The 13,112-nt window shown below is 39.2% G+C and overlaps 1 protein-coding gene across 1 annotated transcript in view; it reads left to right on the top strand.

The window, feature by feature from the left end:
• The window catches only part of NOTCH2 (notch receptor 2), a 167,142-nt gene that overhangs the window by 73,010 nt on the left and 81,020 nt on the right, over nucleotides 1-13,112 (top strand). Inside the window, exon 4 of the mRNA XM_027599059.2 lies at nucleotides 2,538-2,873. Coding sequence (XP_027454860.2) covers nucleotides 2,538-2,873 — 336 coding nt within the window. The remainder of the gene's footprint in view (nucleotides 1-2,537; nucleotides 2,874-13,112) is intronic.

Raw genomic sequence — 13,112 nt, 5'->3', positions numbered from 1 at the left:
CTAGTCACACCAACAACATTCTCATCATTTCCTGAAAATGTCATACTTCCTGTTGCCTCCATGCTCTTGCACACCCCTTTGCCTGGAATGCCCTTTTCTATAATTGGCGATTGCCCAATGTTACTTAAAATTCTGTCTTAGTGACTTTTTTGTGATTCCTGTAGGCAGTTAGTCTCTATGTTCTATTATCTTATGTGTCACATTTTATTGTGTAATAATTTTTTAAATGTGTCTCTTATCTGACTAGTTTATGAGTTCTTCAGAGGTGGGTTTGAGCCTTATTCAAAATGAACCACAGGTGTTTATTAAGTTAGATGAGGAAAGCAGAACCATTCACTATTTTGTCCCCTGCTACACCAGCAATTCTGAAAATTTGATAAGCAAAAACTAAAAACATACTCAGTAAACTAGACTGGATCAGTTAGTTTGTAATACTTGTTTTACTGATTTTTTCATTAAAAGGTGTTGGTAGGGGTAGAGGATAGTTAGAATGGTCCATTATCTTCATCATGACCATGACAGAATTGTTGCTGTGATTCATTGAAGAGATTTGGTGGTTAAAAGAATATTTTTTCCCTGATTGTCCGTTTTGAATTGTTTTGCTCCACAAAGGGAAGGCATAGCCATTTAAAACATTTTAAACCTGACTAGTGGAAATGGCAGTAATGTCTTCTTAATAATTAAAATGTTACTCTGAAATGATCCCCATATTAAAACTTCTTCCTTTGCCATTAAAAGGAACTGTTCTTGGTGTTCTGCAGGGCTCTGATTATTTTCACACATCTGCCACTTTTGTCTGTCTTTAGGAATTACAACAGTTAAGTTTACCCTTTTGGTTTTGTGGTAGCCCTTATACTCCATCTAGTCAGTCCTTCTTAGCTTACTCCACTCATAGTTGAAGAAACAGAGGTGGGGTGTTAGTGCATGTACGTAGCATAGGTTCAGGGACCTTTCTGTTTCAGTTGTAGGCAAATACTCTATACACACGATTGCCAGAAGGAACCATTTTTATCTCTTCTCCAGTGTAGGTAAGTTCCTCTCAGAGGAATGAAGAAAAAAAAGGAAGAAGAATTTTAGTTCCTTTTTCTCTCTGCTTAGCATCCTGAGATACATGTGCTGTGCCTGTTTTTTTTTTTTTAAGATTTTATTTATTTGAGAGAGAGAGAGTGCACAAGTGGGGGGAGGGGCAGAGGGAGAAGCAGACCCCCCACTGAGCAGGGAGCTGGACATGGGGCTCAATCCCAGGACCCCAGAATCAAGACCTGAGCTGAAGGCAGATACTTAACTGACTGAGCCACCCAGGCGCCCCTGCTGTGCCCAAATTTTTATTGTACCTTTCCCCTTTGATGTGACATTCCTTGATAGAGAGCACTTCTGTGTACTCATGTGTCATCTCCTTCCTTTTAGAAAAGCTGTCATGGCTGTCATTTGTTTTTCTATGGGGGTCAAATATTTGGATGTTTACCTAGACAACCGATTGGAATACTAACAAGTTCAGGGGGCTCTCATAATCTTTAGCTGAAAACAAAAAGCTTAAGCTGATGAAAACAAAAATCCATATGAATACCAGATTTACTAATAGCATGGGAATTTTTTTTTTCTCTGTCTTTCTGTCTCAAAGACATGCTGTAGGATCCAGCACATTGGAGTCTCCTGGCTTCCTCTTATATTTTCCTACCTGAGAGTCCACAAGACTTTCTAGACCTTTATTCTCATGACAGCTTCTAGTTTTTTTTCTAGACCTTTATTCTTTCTAGACCTTTATTCTCATGACAGCTTCTAGTTTTTTTTCATAGATAAGTAGCCAGAGATTCTTCATTCTCTTCAAACACATCAAACAATATTTATAGCAAGACCACAATTAATAAAATGTTTCCTAGGATATGTGTGTGGGTTGTGTTTAAAGGAAATAGAAGTAACATTGACTCGTTTCTATCATATAAGATATCTGTTTAGTAACTATATATTGTGGAAAAGATCAATGCATTTTATTCACTCAGAAGGCATGCTTTGAGAGCCTACTACCGGGATCCAGCCCCTGCCCATGTGGTGTGTGATATAATAAATGGAAACAGCAAATTTGGAGTGTGTGTGTACATGCGCAGATGTGTGTGTGAGAGACAGTGACTTAAGGAGCTGAGAAGGGCAATAGGGAAATTTCTGAGTAGAGTTGTCAAGTGGGAGTTCACTAGGTAAACAGAAAGGAAGATGGCATTCCAAACAGAGGCGCAGCTTATGCAAAGACAAGGTGTGAGTCAGGAGGTAGGATGGCATCCTGTAAGGAGGGGCTTCATACGACTAGCCTACAGTCCCCTCCGTGTGCTTCCCTGAGTCTTTGTATTTGGCTGAGGGTCCCAGGGAGGGCCTGTATCAGGTGATCTTGAGGAGGCTCTGGTTTGGGCTTCCTGTGAAGTTCAGAGAGCTTAGGGATTCTCCACACAGTAACTGATGTTGGGTGGGTGGGAGACGTGTGATGTTGATGATGGGGCTGGCTCCCACTTCAGTGGGCAGCACTGAGTTCTGTTCTCCTTCCTTAGGTAAGCTGTGCCAGTGGAGTGATGCTTGCCTGTCTCATCCCTGTGCAAATGGAAGTACCTGTACCACTGTGGCCAACCAGTTCTCCTGCAAATGCCTCACAGGCTTCACAGGACAGAAGTGTGAGACTGATGTCAATGAGTGTGACATTCCAGGACGGTGCCAGCATGGTGGCACCTGCCTCAACCTACCAGGTTCTTATCAGTGCCAGTGTCCACAGGGTTTCACAGGCCAGCACTGTGACAGCCCCTATGTGCCCTGTGCACCCTCCCCCTGTGTCAATGGTGGCACCTGCCGGCAGACGGGTGACTTCACATTTGAATGCAACTGCCTTCCAGGTAAGGAGAGCCCCTAGTGTCCTGAGGTTGGGGGATACACCTTCAGCACAGAAGGAAGGTGGTGGGTTTGGCTCAGTTGCTTCTTTAGGAAATATACTTCCCAGCAGGGAAAAGGGGAAATAAGAATTTTGTGTGGGGTGGGTTGCTGGTGAGGGAAGAGTTTTATGGGCATTAATAGGGTCCATAAACTGAGTAGGGGGTAATTTAACATGTCAGAGTTTATGATGATGAGTGGCTAGGAAATTGTTTATTGTCCTTTTTGGAGGAACAGCAAGAAATAAGAGAAACAGCTTTGAGAAAGAGATAGATAGGTCTCTGGAATGGAAGGGAAGACAATGAGAATTAGATGTCGAAAGATATGTGTGATTAGTAAAGTGCTTTAAACTGAATTGACAGTAAAAGTAGGTGGTCAACTTTCCTACATGCTTTCACCTCTGAAGGAATAATAGATTATTTTCCTGTCTACCTAAATGCACCCACCTACCCTTTTGTAATATTACCTGGGCTCCTGGCCCTCTCCGTGTACCCTCTGTGACTTTGGGTAACCTTGCTCTGACTTGAAGCTAGAGAATTTTGGAATTGGGGTAGTGCTGTGTTACTCAATGGGCACTTTTTGATGTGTGCTGATAGAAAAAGTATTCACAACCAGACATAACTACAAGACAGAAGCCAGGAAAAGAGCAATGTATGGGAGCTTGGGGCCCAGGGTTCTGTAGAGATGGAGAAAGGAGCAAGCCTGGCCAATTCGCTAACCCCTTGTAAAAATGATGATGAGGCTGAACACCGAGAATTTTGATTGGGAACAGAACATAAGCAGCTGGAGCAGATGAATTACTAAGCAACAAAGATTCTGTTTTTATACAAATATCCTTAGTGCAAAAACAAAAGAAGGAAAACTGTAGGGGGGAAGAAAGTGCTAAGTAAGCAGAATTGCCTCAAAAAGAAGTTGTATTAGCTATTCTTTCAAAATGAGAATCTTAGATTCTGGTGTTGTGGATGTGGATCACATATAATGGGATTGTGTGTTTTATCTTTTGGGGATTAAAGGTCATATGTTGGTCCTTGGTATAAAACCAAATGGTAATTAATTCATTTCATTCAGTAAAAATTTATTGACTGCCACTTGTTTTCTGGGCACTGTGCTGTGTGCTTGGAAAAGAGTAATACAAGACGCTGCCACATAATAAAAAACTTTATACCATTTAACTGTAAGGCACAAGAACAAGCTATTAATTGTATTGCTTTCAGTTTCTCTTTCAATGAATAGGTAATCATTCTAGACACTAAATAAATTTTATTGACAGAGTATTACTGTCATCCACATTGTCTTGTAGAAGAAATAACTAAAAGATATCTTTCTTCACTCCCATATTTGTTGGCCATATTCTAAGGGTTAAAGGAGACAGAAATGTAAGCAATTTAATTTTACACATATTCTGATACTCTAATAAGCTAATAGTCTAAGTGGCTAATAATTGAGGTTAGCATGATTTATTGTTGAAAGGTAAATGTGTTTTTTCAGTTTCAAGAAAATTATTTTTAATAGTTGCCCAGAACAAGAGGTTGATTTGGCAGAGAAATACTGACGGGAAGTCAGAGAAGTCAATAAAGGAAGTTTTTAGCTAAGAGAGAGTGATTGTTCACTCCCATAGTCTCTGCATTGTTATCCATTAGCCACGATAAGAACCTTAGGGAATTCTGAGAGTGTGTCCAGGAAAGGATCTGTCAAACCAGAATAGTATCTCCTCCTTGAGAAAGGAAATAACCAGGGATTCCACAGCTGAGAGGCTGCCAGGGCTCGTGGGATGGAGTAAGGAGATCTTGGCTGTCTTTTACACTCTGCTTGTAATTTAAAGTAAGACATTTGCTTACTCACTGATGTGTGTGTGTGTGTGTGTGTGTGTGTGTGTGTGTTTGGTGTGTGTGTGTGTTGGGTTTTGGGATGGGGATTCAGGGGGTGGGGAGAAGATTTGGCAAAGAGAAAACTAACATTTATTCAATGTCTTTTATGAGTTAGGCGCTGTGCCAGGTACTTCTGCATCCATTAGCTCAATTATACAAAAACTTTGGGGATAGGTATTATTATTCTAGTTTTCCCAGGTGAAATAGCTCAAGTGTGGAGATATTAAGTGATTCACCCAAAGTTGCACAGCTAACATGTGGTTAGGCTGAGGCCTGAAAACCAGGCAGGTTATTTCTAAAGCCTCTATATTTCACTGCATCACACTGCACTGCTTGTCTATCCCTGAAGGTGCTTTGAAAATGTGTGACACTCTTTGTTAAGTGCTTTGAGATGTTTGGATTAAAAAAAAAAGTAGGTGATACTTATACTTATGATCAAATACTCTTTGCTACATATCAACCTATACATGGCACCATGCAGACATTTAAGATAGTTAAGTAGACTAGTTCTTGCCTTTTGGGGTCTCATGATCTAAAACAGATGACATCAGCTTAGACAATATATAAAAAGAAATTTAAAAAGAATTCAAAACAATAGAAGATGCTGTATGTATTTACACAGTTTGTAAGATTTTATGCTCATTGTTTTTATGTCCCAGGTGGAGTTTGGAAAGTATTAACTTTATTTCCATATAGGGAAATAGTGCCTGGAGATTATTTTTTTCTGAGAAAGTCCCTTTCATAATGCAATACCATTCTCCTTGCCCCTCCTTCCATTGTGCTCTGCACTATTCAAGAGACTAAAATGTTACTTAAAATAATAACCACTATCTCAATGTAAATAACACCCTTATTTGAAGAGAATCATTGTTTCAGTTCTAAAAATGGAGAAACCAAGTCAGCAGGAGGGAAGAAGGCTTGTTAGGGTATTAAGCAACTCCCATGTGTGCTTCCTGCCACATTTCAAGTCGTTACACTTTTAATTGAGGCCTACCCTAATCACCCTATTTCAAATAGTATCCCTCCCCCCTTAATTATTGGCCCTGGTCTACTTTTTCTTTTCTTTTTCTGTAACACTTATCATCTGCTTAGTATATAATTTGCGCTATATAATTTACTTCATTATGCCTATTGTTTATTGTCTGTCTTGTCCAAATTCTGCCACCTCTTCCCCTCTTCAGAGTGAAAGTTAGAATCTTTGTTTTTGTTTAGTGATGTAGCCCAAGCACCCCCAAACAGTGCCAAGTTCATAATAGGCACACAAATATTTATGGACCAAGTGAGTTTAGTATAATATCGTAGTATTGAGAATGTAATTTTGGTCTTCTCATTTTCTTCCTGGTATCATACGTCCTAGACTTAACGTGGCTTCTCCTTTGGTTCTTGTGTACTCTGGTACTGGGTAAGAATTTCAGAGTCCTTTTCAACTCTGAAAGTCAGGGAACCACACATAGGTTAGTGACTATATTCAAATGGTCAAGTTATAGTTCTTTTCCTGCAAAGGACACTGTGAGTTGATTTTTCAATTTTTATTATTGACGTATAGTTGGCATACAATGTTATATTAGTTCGGGTGTACAGCATAGTGATTCGACAGTTTGATATGTTATACAGTGCTCACCACTGTCCCCGTACAACACTATTATGATATTGCAGACTGTATTCCCTCTGCTGTACTTTTTACCTCCGTGACGTATTTATTTTGTTCCTGGAAGGTTGTCCCTCCTTGTCCCTTTCACCTCTTTGACTGTCCTCCCACCCCCATCTCCTTTCTGGCAGCCACCACTTTATTCTCTATATTTAAGAGTCTGTTTTGTTTTTGAGGTTGCACATATAAGTGAAATGATATGGTATTTATTTGTCTTTCTCTGTCTGACTGATTTCACTTTGCATATAGTACCCTCTAGGTCCGTCCATGTTGTCACTGATGGCAAGATCTCATTCCTTTTTATGGCTGAGTAATGTGAGCCTAGTATTTGAGTTTTACTGTAAGTCTCACGGAGAGGGGATTACAACTGCAAAAATGACTCCTCTTCCACAACAGAGAAGGAAGTGTTTCTCCCCAGAGGGAATAAGAAAGAATATATTCAAGAGGGAACTAATAGAATCAAACCAAGGAACCACATGTCATTTTCTCCTTGGATGATAACTGTTAATGATCCAGATCCTTCGTGGGCTACCATTAAAATAAGTCTTTAGCAGAAGCCCTGAGGAGGGGACACTCAGCCAGAATAATTTTAACATAAGAGCAACATAGAAAATAAATTATTGGATCATTGATTCCCAGTATTTTTGGGTTTGGGCCAATTAATGGGGAGAGAATGAGTTGGGCTGGTTTTGTGTTTGTGGATATTTTAAAAAGTAGCACAGGTAATCAGAGAACAATGGATTGTTTGAATCTGTTGGCTGTGCCTTGTGAGTTCACAGTTGGATTGGCCAGTCCTTGATGTACTTTACTCTTCTCTCCTATACGTCTCTATATCTCTATGATTTTTAAAAAACTTCACAAAAAGCTGTCTGATCCGTCCTCTCCAAACAACGGAGGTTTATTCTTTGTGAACCACCTCTGTACTTTACAGGCTGATTATATATGATATCCCTATATCATGAAAATAAAGTTTAAGCCCATTTTGTGGCTTTTGTGTCTGAGCTTAAAAACTGTTAGAAATAATTCCTTCTTGCATTCTCATATGCAGGGGCATGTAACTTGCATTCTCATATGCAGGGCATGTAACACTGGGTATTATACTAACCACACTTTGGCAGGTTTCTCTGGAGCAGATGCAGAAATGATCAGATCACTTTTCAGAGTACATTATTTTAGTTCCAGTTTTAGTTGATGTTCCTGGAAGTCTTTCCTATTCTCTTATGCTCAGTAGTTTGGACCATGCTATCTCCTTAGCTTTTATTGCCTTCCCCTGCCCACCTTGCCTTTTTATATAGAAATTATTCTTTTTTATTTTTTTAAAGATTTTATTTAATAGAGAGAGACAGCGAGAGAGGGAACACAAGCAGGGGGAGTGGGAGAGGGAGAAGCAGGCTTCCTGCCGAGCAGAGAGCCCGATGCGGGGCTCGATCCCAGGACCCTGGGATCATGACCTGAGCCAAAGGCAATTGCTTAACCAACTTAGCCTCCCAGGTGCCTGAAATTATTCTTTTTTTTAAAAAAAGATTTTATTTATTTATTTAGAGAGAGAGCATGAGTGGGGGAGGAGCAAAGGGAGAGAAAGAGAATCTCCAGCAGACTCCACGCTGAGCACAGAGCCCAACATGGGGCTCCATCCCACAACCCTGAGATCATGACCTGAACCAAAATCAAGAGTTAGATGCTCAACTGACTGAGCCACCCAGGTGCCCCTAGAGCTTATTCTTTATCATGTGTCAAAGGCACCTATTTCACTGAAATGCCTTCTATGTTCCCAATCCCCATGGGGATTGGAGACCTCCCTAAGGTCTTTTGGTAATTTGTATACCTCTAGCACAGCACTTATCAAACTGATGGTTTATTTGTTCATCTTTCCCAGTAGACACTCTCGTTTTAACTCTTCCTCCCAGTACCCAACTTAGTGCATGGCACAAAATTGACACCCAGTGAATATTTGACAAATGAATGCATTGAATGTGACAGAAAACAGAATTATTGTATTCCATAACTTAAAAATATATATACCAAATTTCTTTCTTTTGATTCACCTTATTCATTTCTTTGACTTTTTTAGTGATGAATTTAGAAGGGTAGAGATCATTAGGGAGATATCAAGAGAGGTGTGTTAGGAGCAGTAGCCTGTGTGGGTGGTAGGGCTTGGGGCTACATGGGCCAGTCATGAGGGCCAGCGAGCTCGTCTGGGCCCATTTGGAGATGGGAAGATGTGTGCCAAGAAAACCAGCAGGACAGATATGGGACCAGTTTGCTTTTGTGTCAGATTTCTTCTTGGGGGGTTGGGGAAGAAAGTAGACTTGTAGCTCTTTTTTGCCTTTGGCCAGTTTCAGATATTCCTGGTTTTTTCCTCACTCTTTCATCCCTGCAGACTAAAGCTCTTCCGGAGGACTTTTAGCCTGGTTTGAGAGAATCCTAGTTATGTCATCTCATCTTCCTCTTTCTGCTCTCTTCTTTGTGTCTCTCCACGAGCCTTTCCACCCTCACACATCCCAGCATGTGAAAATGGAAAGATATGGATGCTTTCTTGAGAGATGCTCTTCTCTGTGTGGGATGACAAGTTCAAAAGATTCTTTTCTGCTCCCCACCCTCACTGTCATCATTTATCAGTTACGTGGGCCATGGTTTTATAACAGCACAGTCTTAAAATGTTCTTTCTAAGTTTAATTTCTCTCCTTTTGGCCTTTTAAGGATGTGAGTTGGCTTTAAGCAGTAGACTCCTTTTAGTACGGTCATGTGAGCCTCTTTGTAAATCTGCTACATCCATTCCACCCACAGGTCTGGAGACTTGTCTGTTTCCCTTTCCCCTAGAACCTTAAAATACATTTTTATGAAGTGATTGCACTGTAACTTATTCATATAAGCCTTACCACCACCTCCCCTCCTTGGGTGGACTTTCTTACAAGAATTTGCTAGCTATTTCCTAAAAGAGGTCTGTATCTCTATTTTTAAAGCATAAATCCTGTCTTAACTCTGGAGGAGAACTGATTTGGCTTGAGTTTTCTCAGACATGGGAACTTTTAACCTTAGGTTAGTTTTTCAGATTTTTGCAAGGGAACTCTGGGGCCCCAGACAGCATACTGATTGAAACTGGTTCAGTACTGACTCCTGCCTACTAGCCATGTAAACTTGGATAAGTCAGCCATATGGCCCTCAACTTCTTCATCTATAACATAAAAGGATCAGAGTAGATAATCTCTAAGGGCTGTTTTGATTCTATTCATATATAATATATTAGCTAATATGTATGGATCACTTGTCATGCATCAGGGACTGTTTTAAGTGCATTCCCCCCTAATATAATAGCTTTATTGAAATATAATTTGCATACCATATAATTTGCTCTTTAAAGTGTACAATTCAGTGGTTTTCAGTGTATTCACAGGTACGTGTAATCATCACCACAACCAATTTTAGAACATTTTTATCACTCCAGAAGGAACCCTGTACCATCATCAGTCACATTGCCTTGGTCCCTCATTCTCCCCCACCACCAGGCAACTACTAATCTACTTTCTGTCCCTTTGGATTTGCCTGCTCTGGACATTTCATATAAATGGAAACATATGTGGTAATTTGTGATTGGCTTCTTTCACCTAATGTTTTCGAAGTTCATTCATGTTATAGGAGGTATCAGTGCTTCCTTCCTTTTGTGGCTGAATAATATTCCATTGTAGATTTACCACATTTTTTCCCTACTTTTTAAAAATTGAAGTATAATTAACATACAATGTTATATTAGTTTCAGATGTAAAACATTGATTCAGCAATCCTATACATTACTCAGTGCTCACCACATTTTATTTATCCATTCATCAGTTAATTGACATTTGGGCTGCTTCTGCTTTTTTGGCTATTATGAATAATGCCACTATGAACATTCTTATACAACTTTTTGTGTGGACATATATTTTCATTTCTCTTGGGTCTGTATTTAAGAGGGGAATTTCTGGGTGATATGGTAACTCTGTTTAACCTTTTCAGGAACTGCCAGACTGTTCCAAAGTGGCTGTACTATTTTACATTTCAACCAGCAGTATATGAGGGTTCCAATTTCTCCACATCCTCCCAACACTTATTATTGTCTGTTTTTTTGATTATGGCCATCCTAGTTTGTGTGAGGTGACATCTCATTGTGGTTTTGATGGGCATTTCCGTGTGATAGCTAATGATGTTGAGCATCTTTTCATGTGCTTATGGCCATTTGTATATCATCTGGAGAAATGTCTGTTCAAGTCCTTTACCCATTCTATAATGGGCTATTTGCCTTTTTATTATTATATTATTTATACTGTATTTTTATTATTGCTGTAAGAGTTCTTTATATATCCTGGATACAAGTCTCTTATCAGATAAATGACTTACGTGGGCCATGGTTTTATATTTTCTTTCATCCTGTGGGCTGTCTTTTCACTTTCTTGATGTTATCTTTTGAAGCCCAAATGTTTTTAATTTCGATGAAGTCCAAACTTTCTAATTTTTCTTTTGTTGCTTGTGTTTTCGTTCATATTTATGAAAGCTTTGCCTAGCCCAAGTCACAGAGATTCACTCCTTTCTTTTCTTACAAGAGTCTTATAATTTTAACTCTTAGTTTTTAAGTTAATTTTTGTTATGGTATGGGAAAGAGGTCCAATTTATTCTTTTGCCTGTAGATGTTCAATTGTCCCAGCACCATTTACTGAATTAAGTGCTCTGTGTATCTAACTAATTTATTCTTTATAGTAGCCCTTTGTGGTAGACCCTGTTAATTCCCCCCAGAGAGGAAAGAAAGTTCCAGTATCTTGCCCCTGTTCACTTACCTATTGCATGGGAAGGTTAAAAGTTGAACCGAGGCCCCAGAGGCCATGCTTTAATCATGAATTAACCCTTAGCAACTTACCTTCTCACCTACTTACTTTTGACAGGGAAGAACTATCTTGAAAATAGTCAATCAGTCATAAAAAGAAAACATTTTATTTCTTATAGTTGTGGTTATGCTGAAATGCTTCTGCTTTCTTAATCTGTCTGTGGTTGATGAATTCAGTTAGTTGTAGCGTTGACTGATATAAATTTAGGGTCACAGTTTCAATTCCTAATAGTTTGGCTACCAGGGCTTTATCACCTCCCTGACACTGTAGTCAACCATATTAGTCTTAGTCACCAGAGAGATCAAGTTACCAGTTCCAGAATACCACTAGACCACACAGGTTCCAGCAGTGGTGAGCCAGCAGCCCTATTTCCCTCCCACACTCTAAAACTCTATCTTTAACATTTCTAAGGAATGTTTCCATTAAGAGCACTAGAGTAGGAGCAAAGACCTCAGTTCTTGTTCAGACACTGCTACTTGGTGGATCTATAGATTTGCTCTTTATCTTAATTATGGGTGGACTTAAACCAGAATTTTCTGAGTCAGTTCATTTGTAAGACTTTCATACAATTAAACAGATATATGAGTAATATGATAAATTTTTAAAAATCTGAGTCTATAAAAATTTTCACAATCTTTCTCAAGCTTACTTAATGATTCATCTGCTTGAATGGACTGAATACCAAATGCCCAGAGAAATAGAATTCTCCTTAGTCAAGCTTTCATTTATCCCCATCTTCTGTGAAGTGATTTCCTTTGGTGTCAGTAATTTTTTTTTACCACTTGGTTTATACCCATTTACATGACTGCCACTTTATTCAGAGAAACCAGCCATGTTGCAGTGTAACAAAGCAGCTGTAGAATATCACAGTGGCTTGTGGTAGGAATGAATAAAGCAAGGTGTGATTGCTGTCTGTCCCACTCGCCAGACTGTAAATACCCCAAAAGCAGGGACATTCTATCTTTTTTACTCACAGTTACGCCCCCAGTGCCTAGTACAAGACCCGATAAGTGTTTTGAGTGAGAGAAGAAGAACCTTAGGGACATTTTGAAGAGACCAAATACTTAGTCATACTATATTTCAGATAGGAGAATGATCAGTTGAAAATTCAGTTTTAAAGGTGGTAGTCTTCTATTTTAATAGCTAAGGGATTTGGTAGCCAAGGAGAAAGGAAAAAGCTCAGTATATAAATTACAGAGAAACACACTGTGGGCAGTTAGGGTGAAGTTTGGTGTGTTGGTTTCATTTTTCATAAAAGGGAAAATCAAGAGGAAGGAAGTAATGCCATAAATGTGGAGAGAAGGATGAACTTGAAGGGTTGGTAAGTTTAATTAATAATAGTGCCACCCCATTTTCAGATAGCTTTTTATGTTTATAATGTACTTTACTCATGATATGGCACTAGAAAGGCAGGTTTGGCAGGTGGAATCCACTTCATTTTACAGATGAGGAAGCTAATTCAGAGTTTGTAATTTACCATGTGTTGAATAGCTTATAGGTAGTGAGGTTGGAACTTGACCCATATCTTTAGACAGTGAGCTCAATATTTTTCTTTTATTTCCTGCCCCGACCTAGTTTTCCCAAGCAAACATCCTAAGAAGCAAGTAAATTAATTTAAATTTAATTAGGTGATCTTTTATCTGTTCTTCCCATTAATCTAGCACAGAGCTGGGGAAAATCTAATATCCGCCCCCCCACCTTTTTTAAGAACCAATGAATAGTTATCTAAGTAGACATTTATCTTCACTGGGATTTTATTTCATAAAAACACTTTGAAATACTTGTGAGGTAACTGTGAAGGCATGTCATTGGCATCATGAGTCACTTTAACTG

Source organism: Zalophus californianus, chromosome 4 (genome assembly GCF_009762305.2).
Source record: "Zalophus californianus isolate mZalCal1 chromosome 4, mZalCal1.pri.v2, whole genome shotgun sequence".
Lineage (NCBI taxonomy): Eukaryota > Metazoa > Chordata > Mammalia > Carnivora > Otariidae > Zalophus > Zalophus californianus.
Note: the sequence above shows the minus strand (reverse complement) of the source record. Positions and strands in the feature narration are given on the sequence as shown.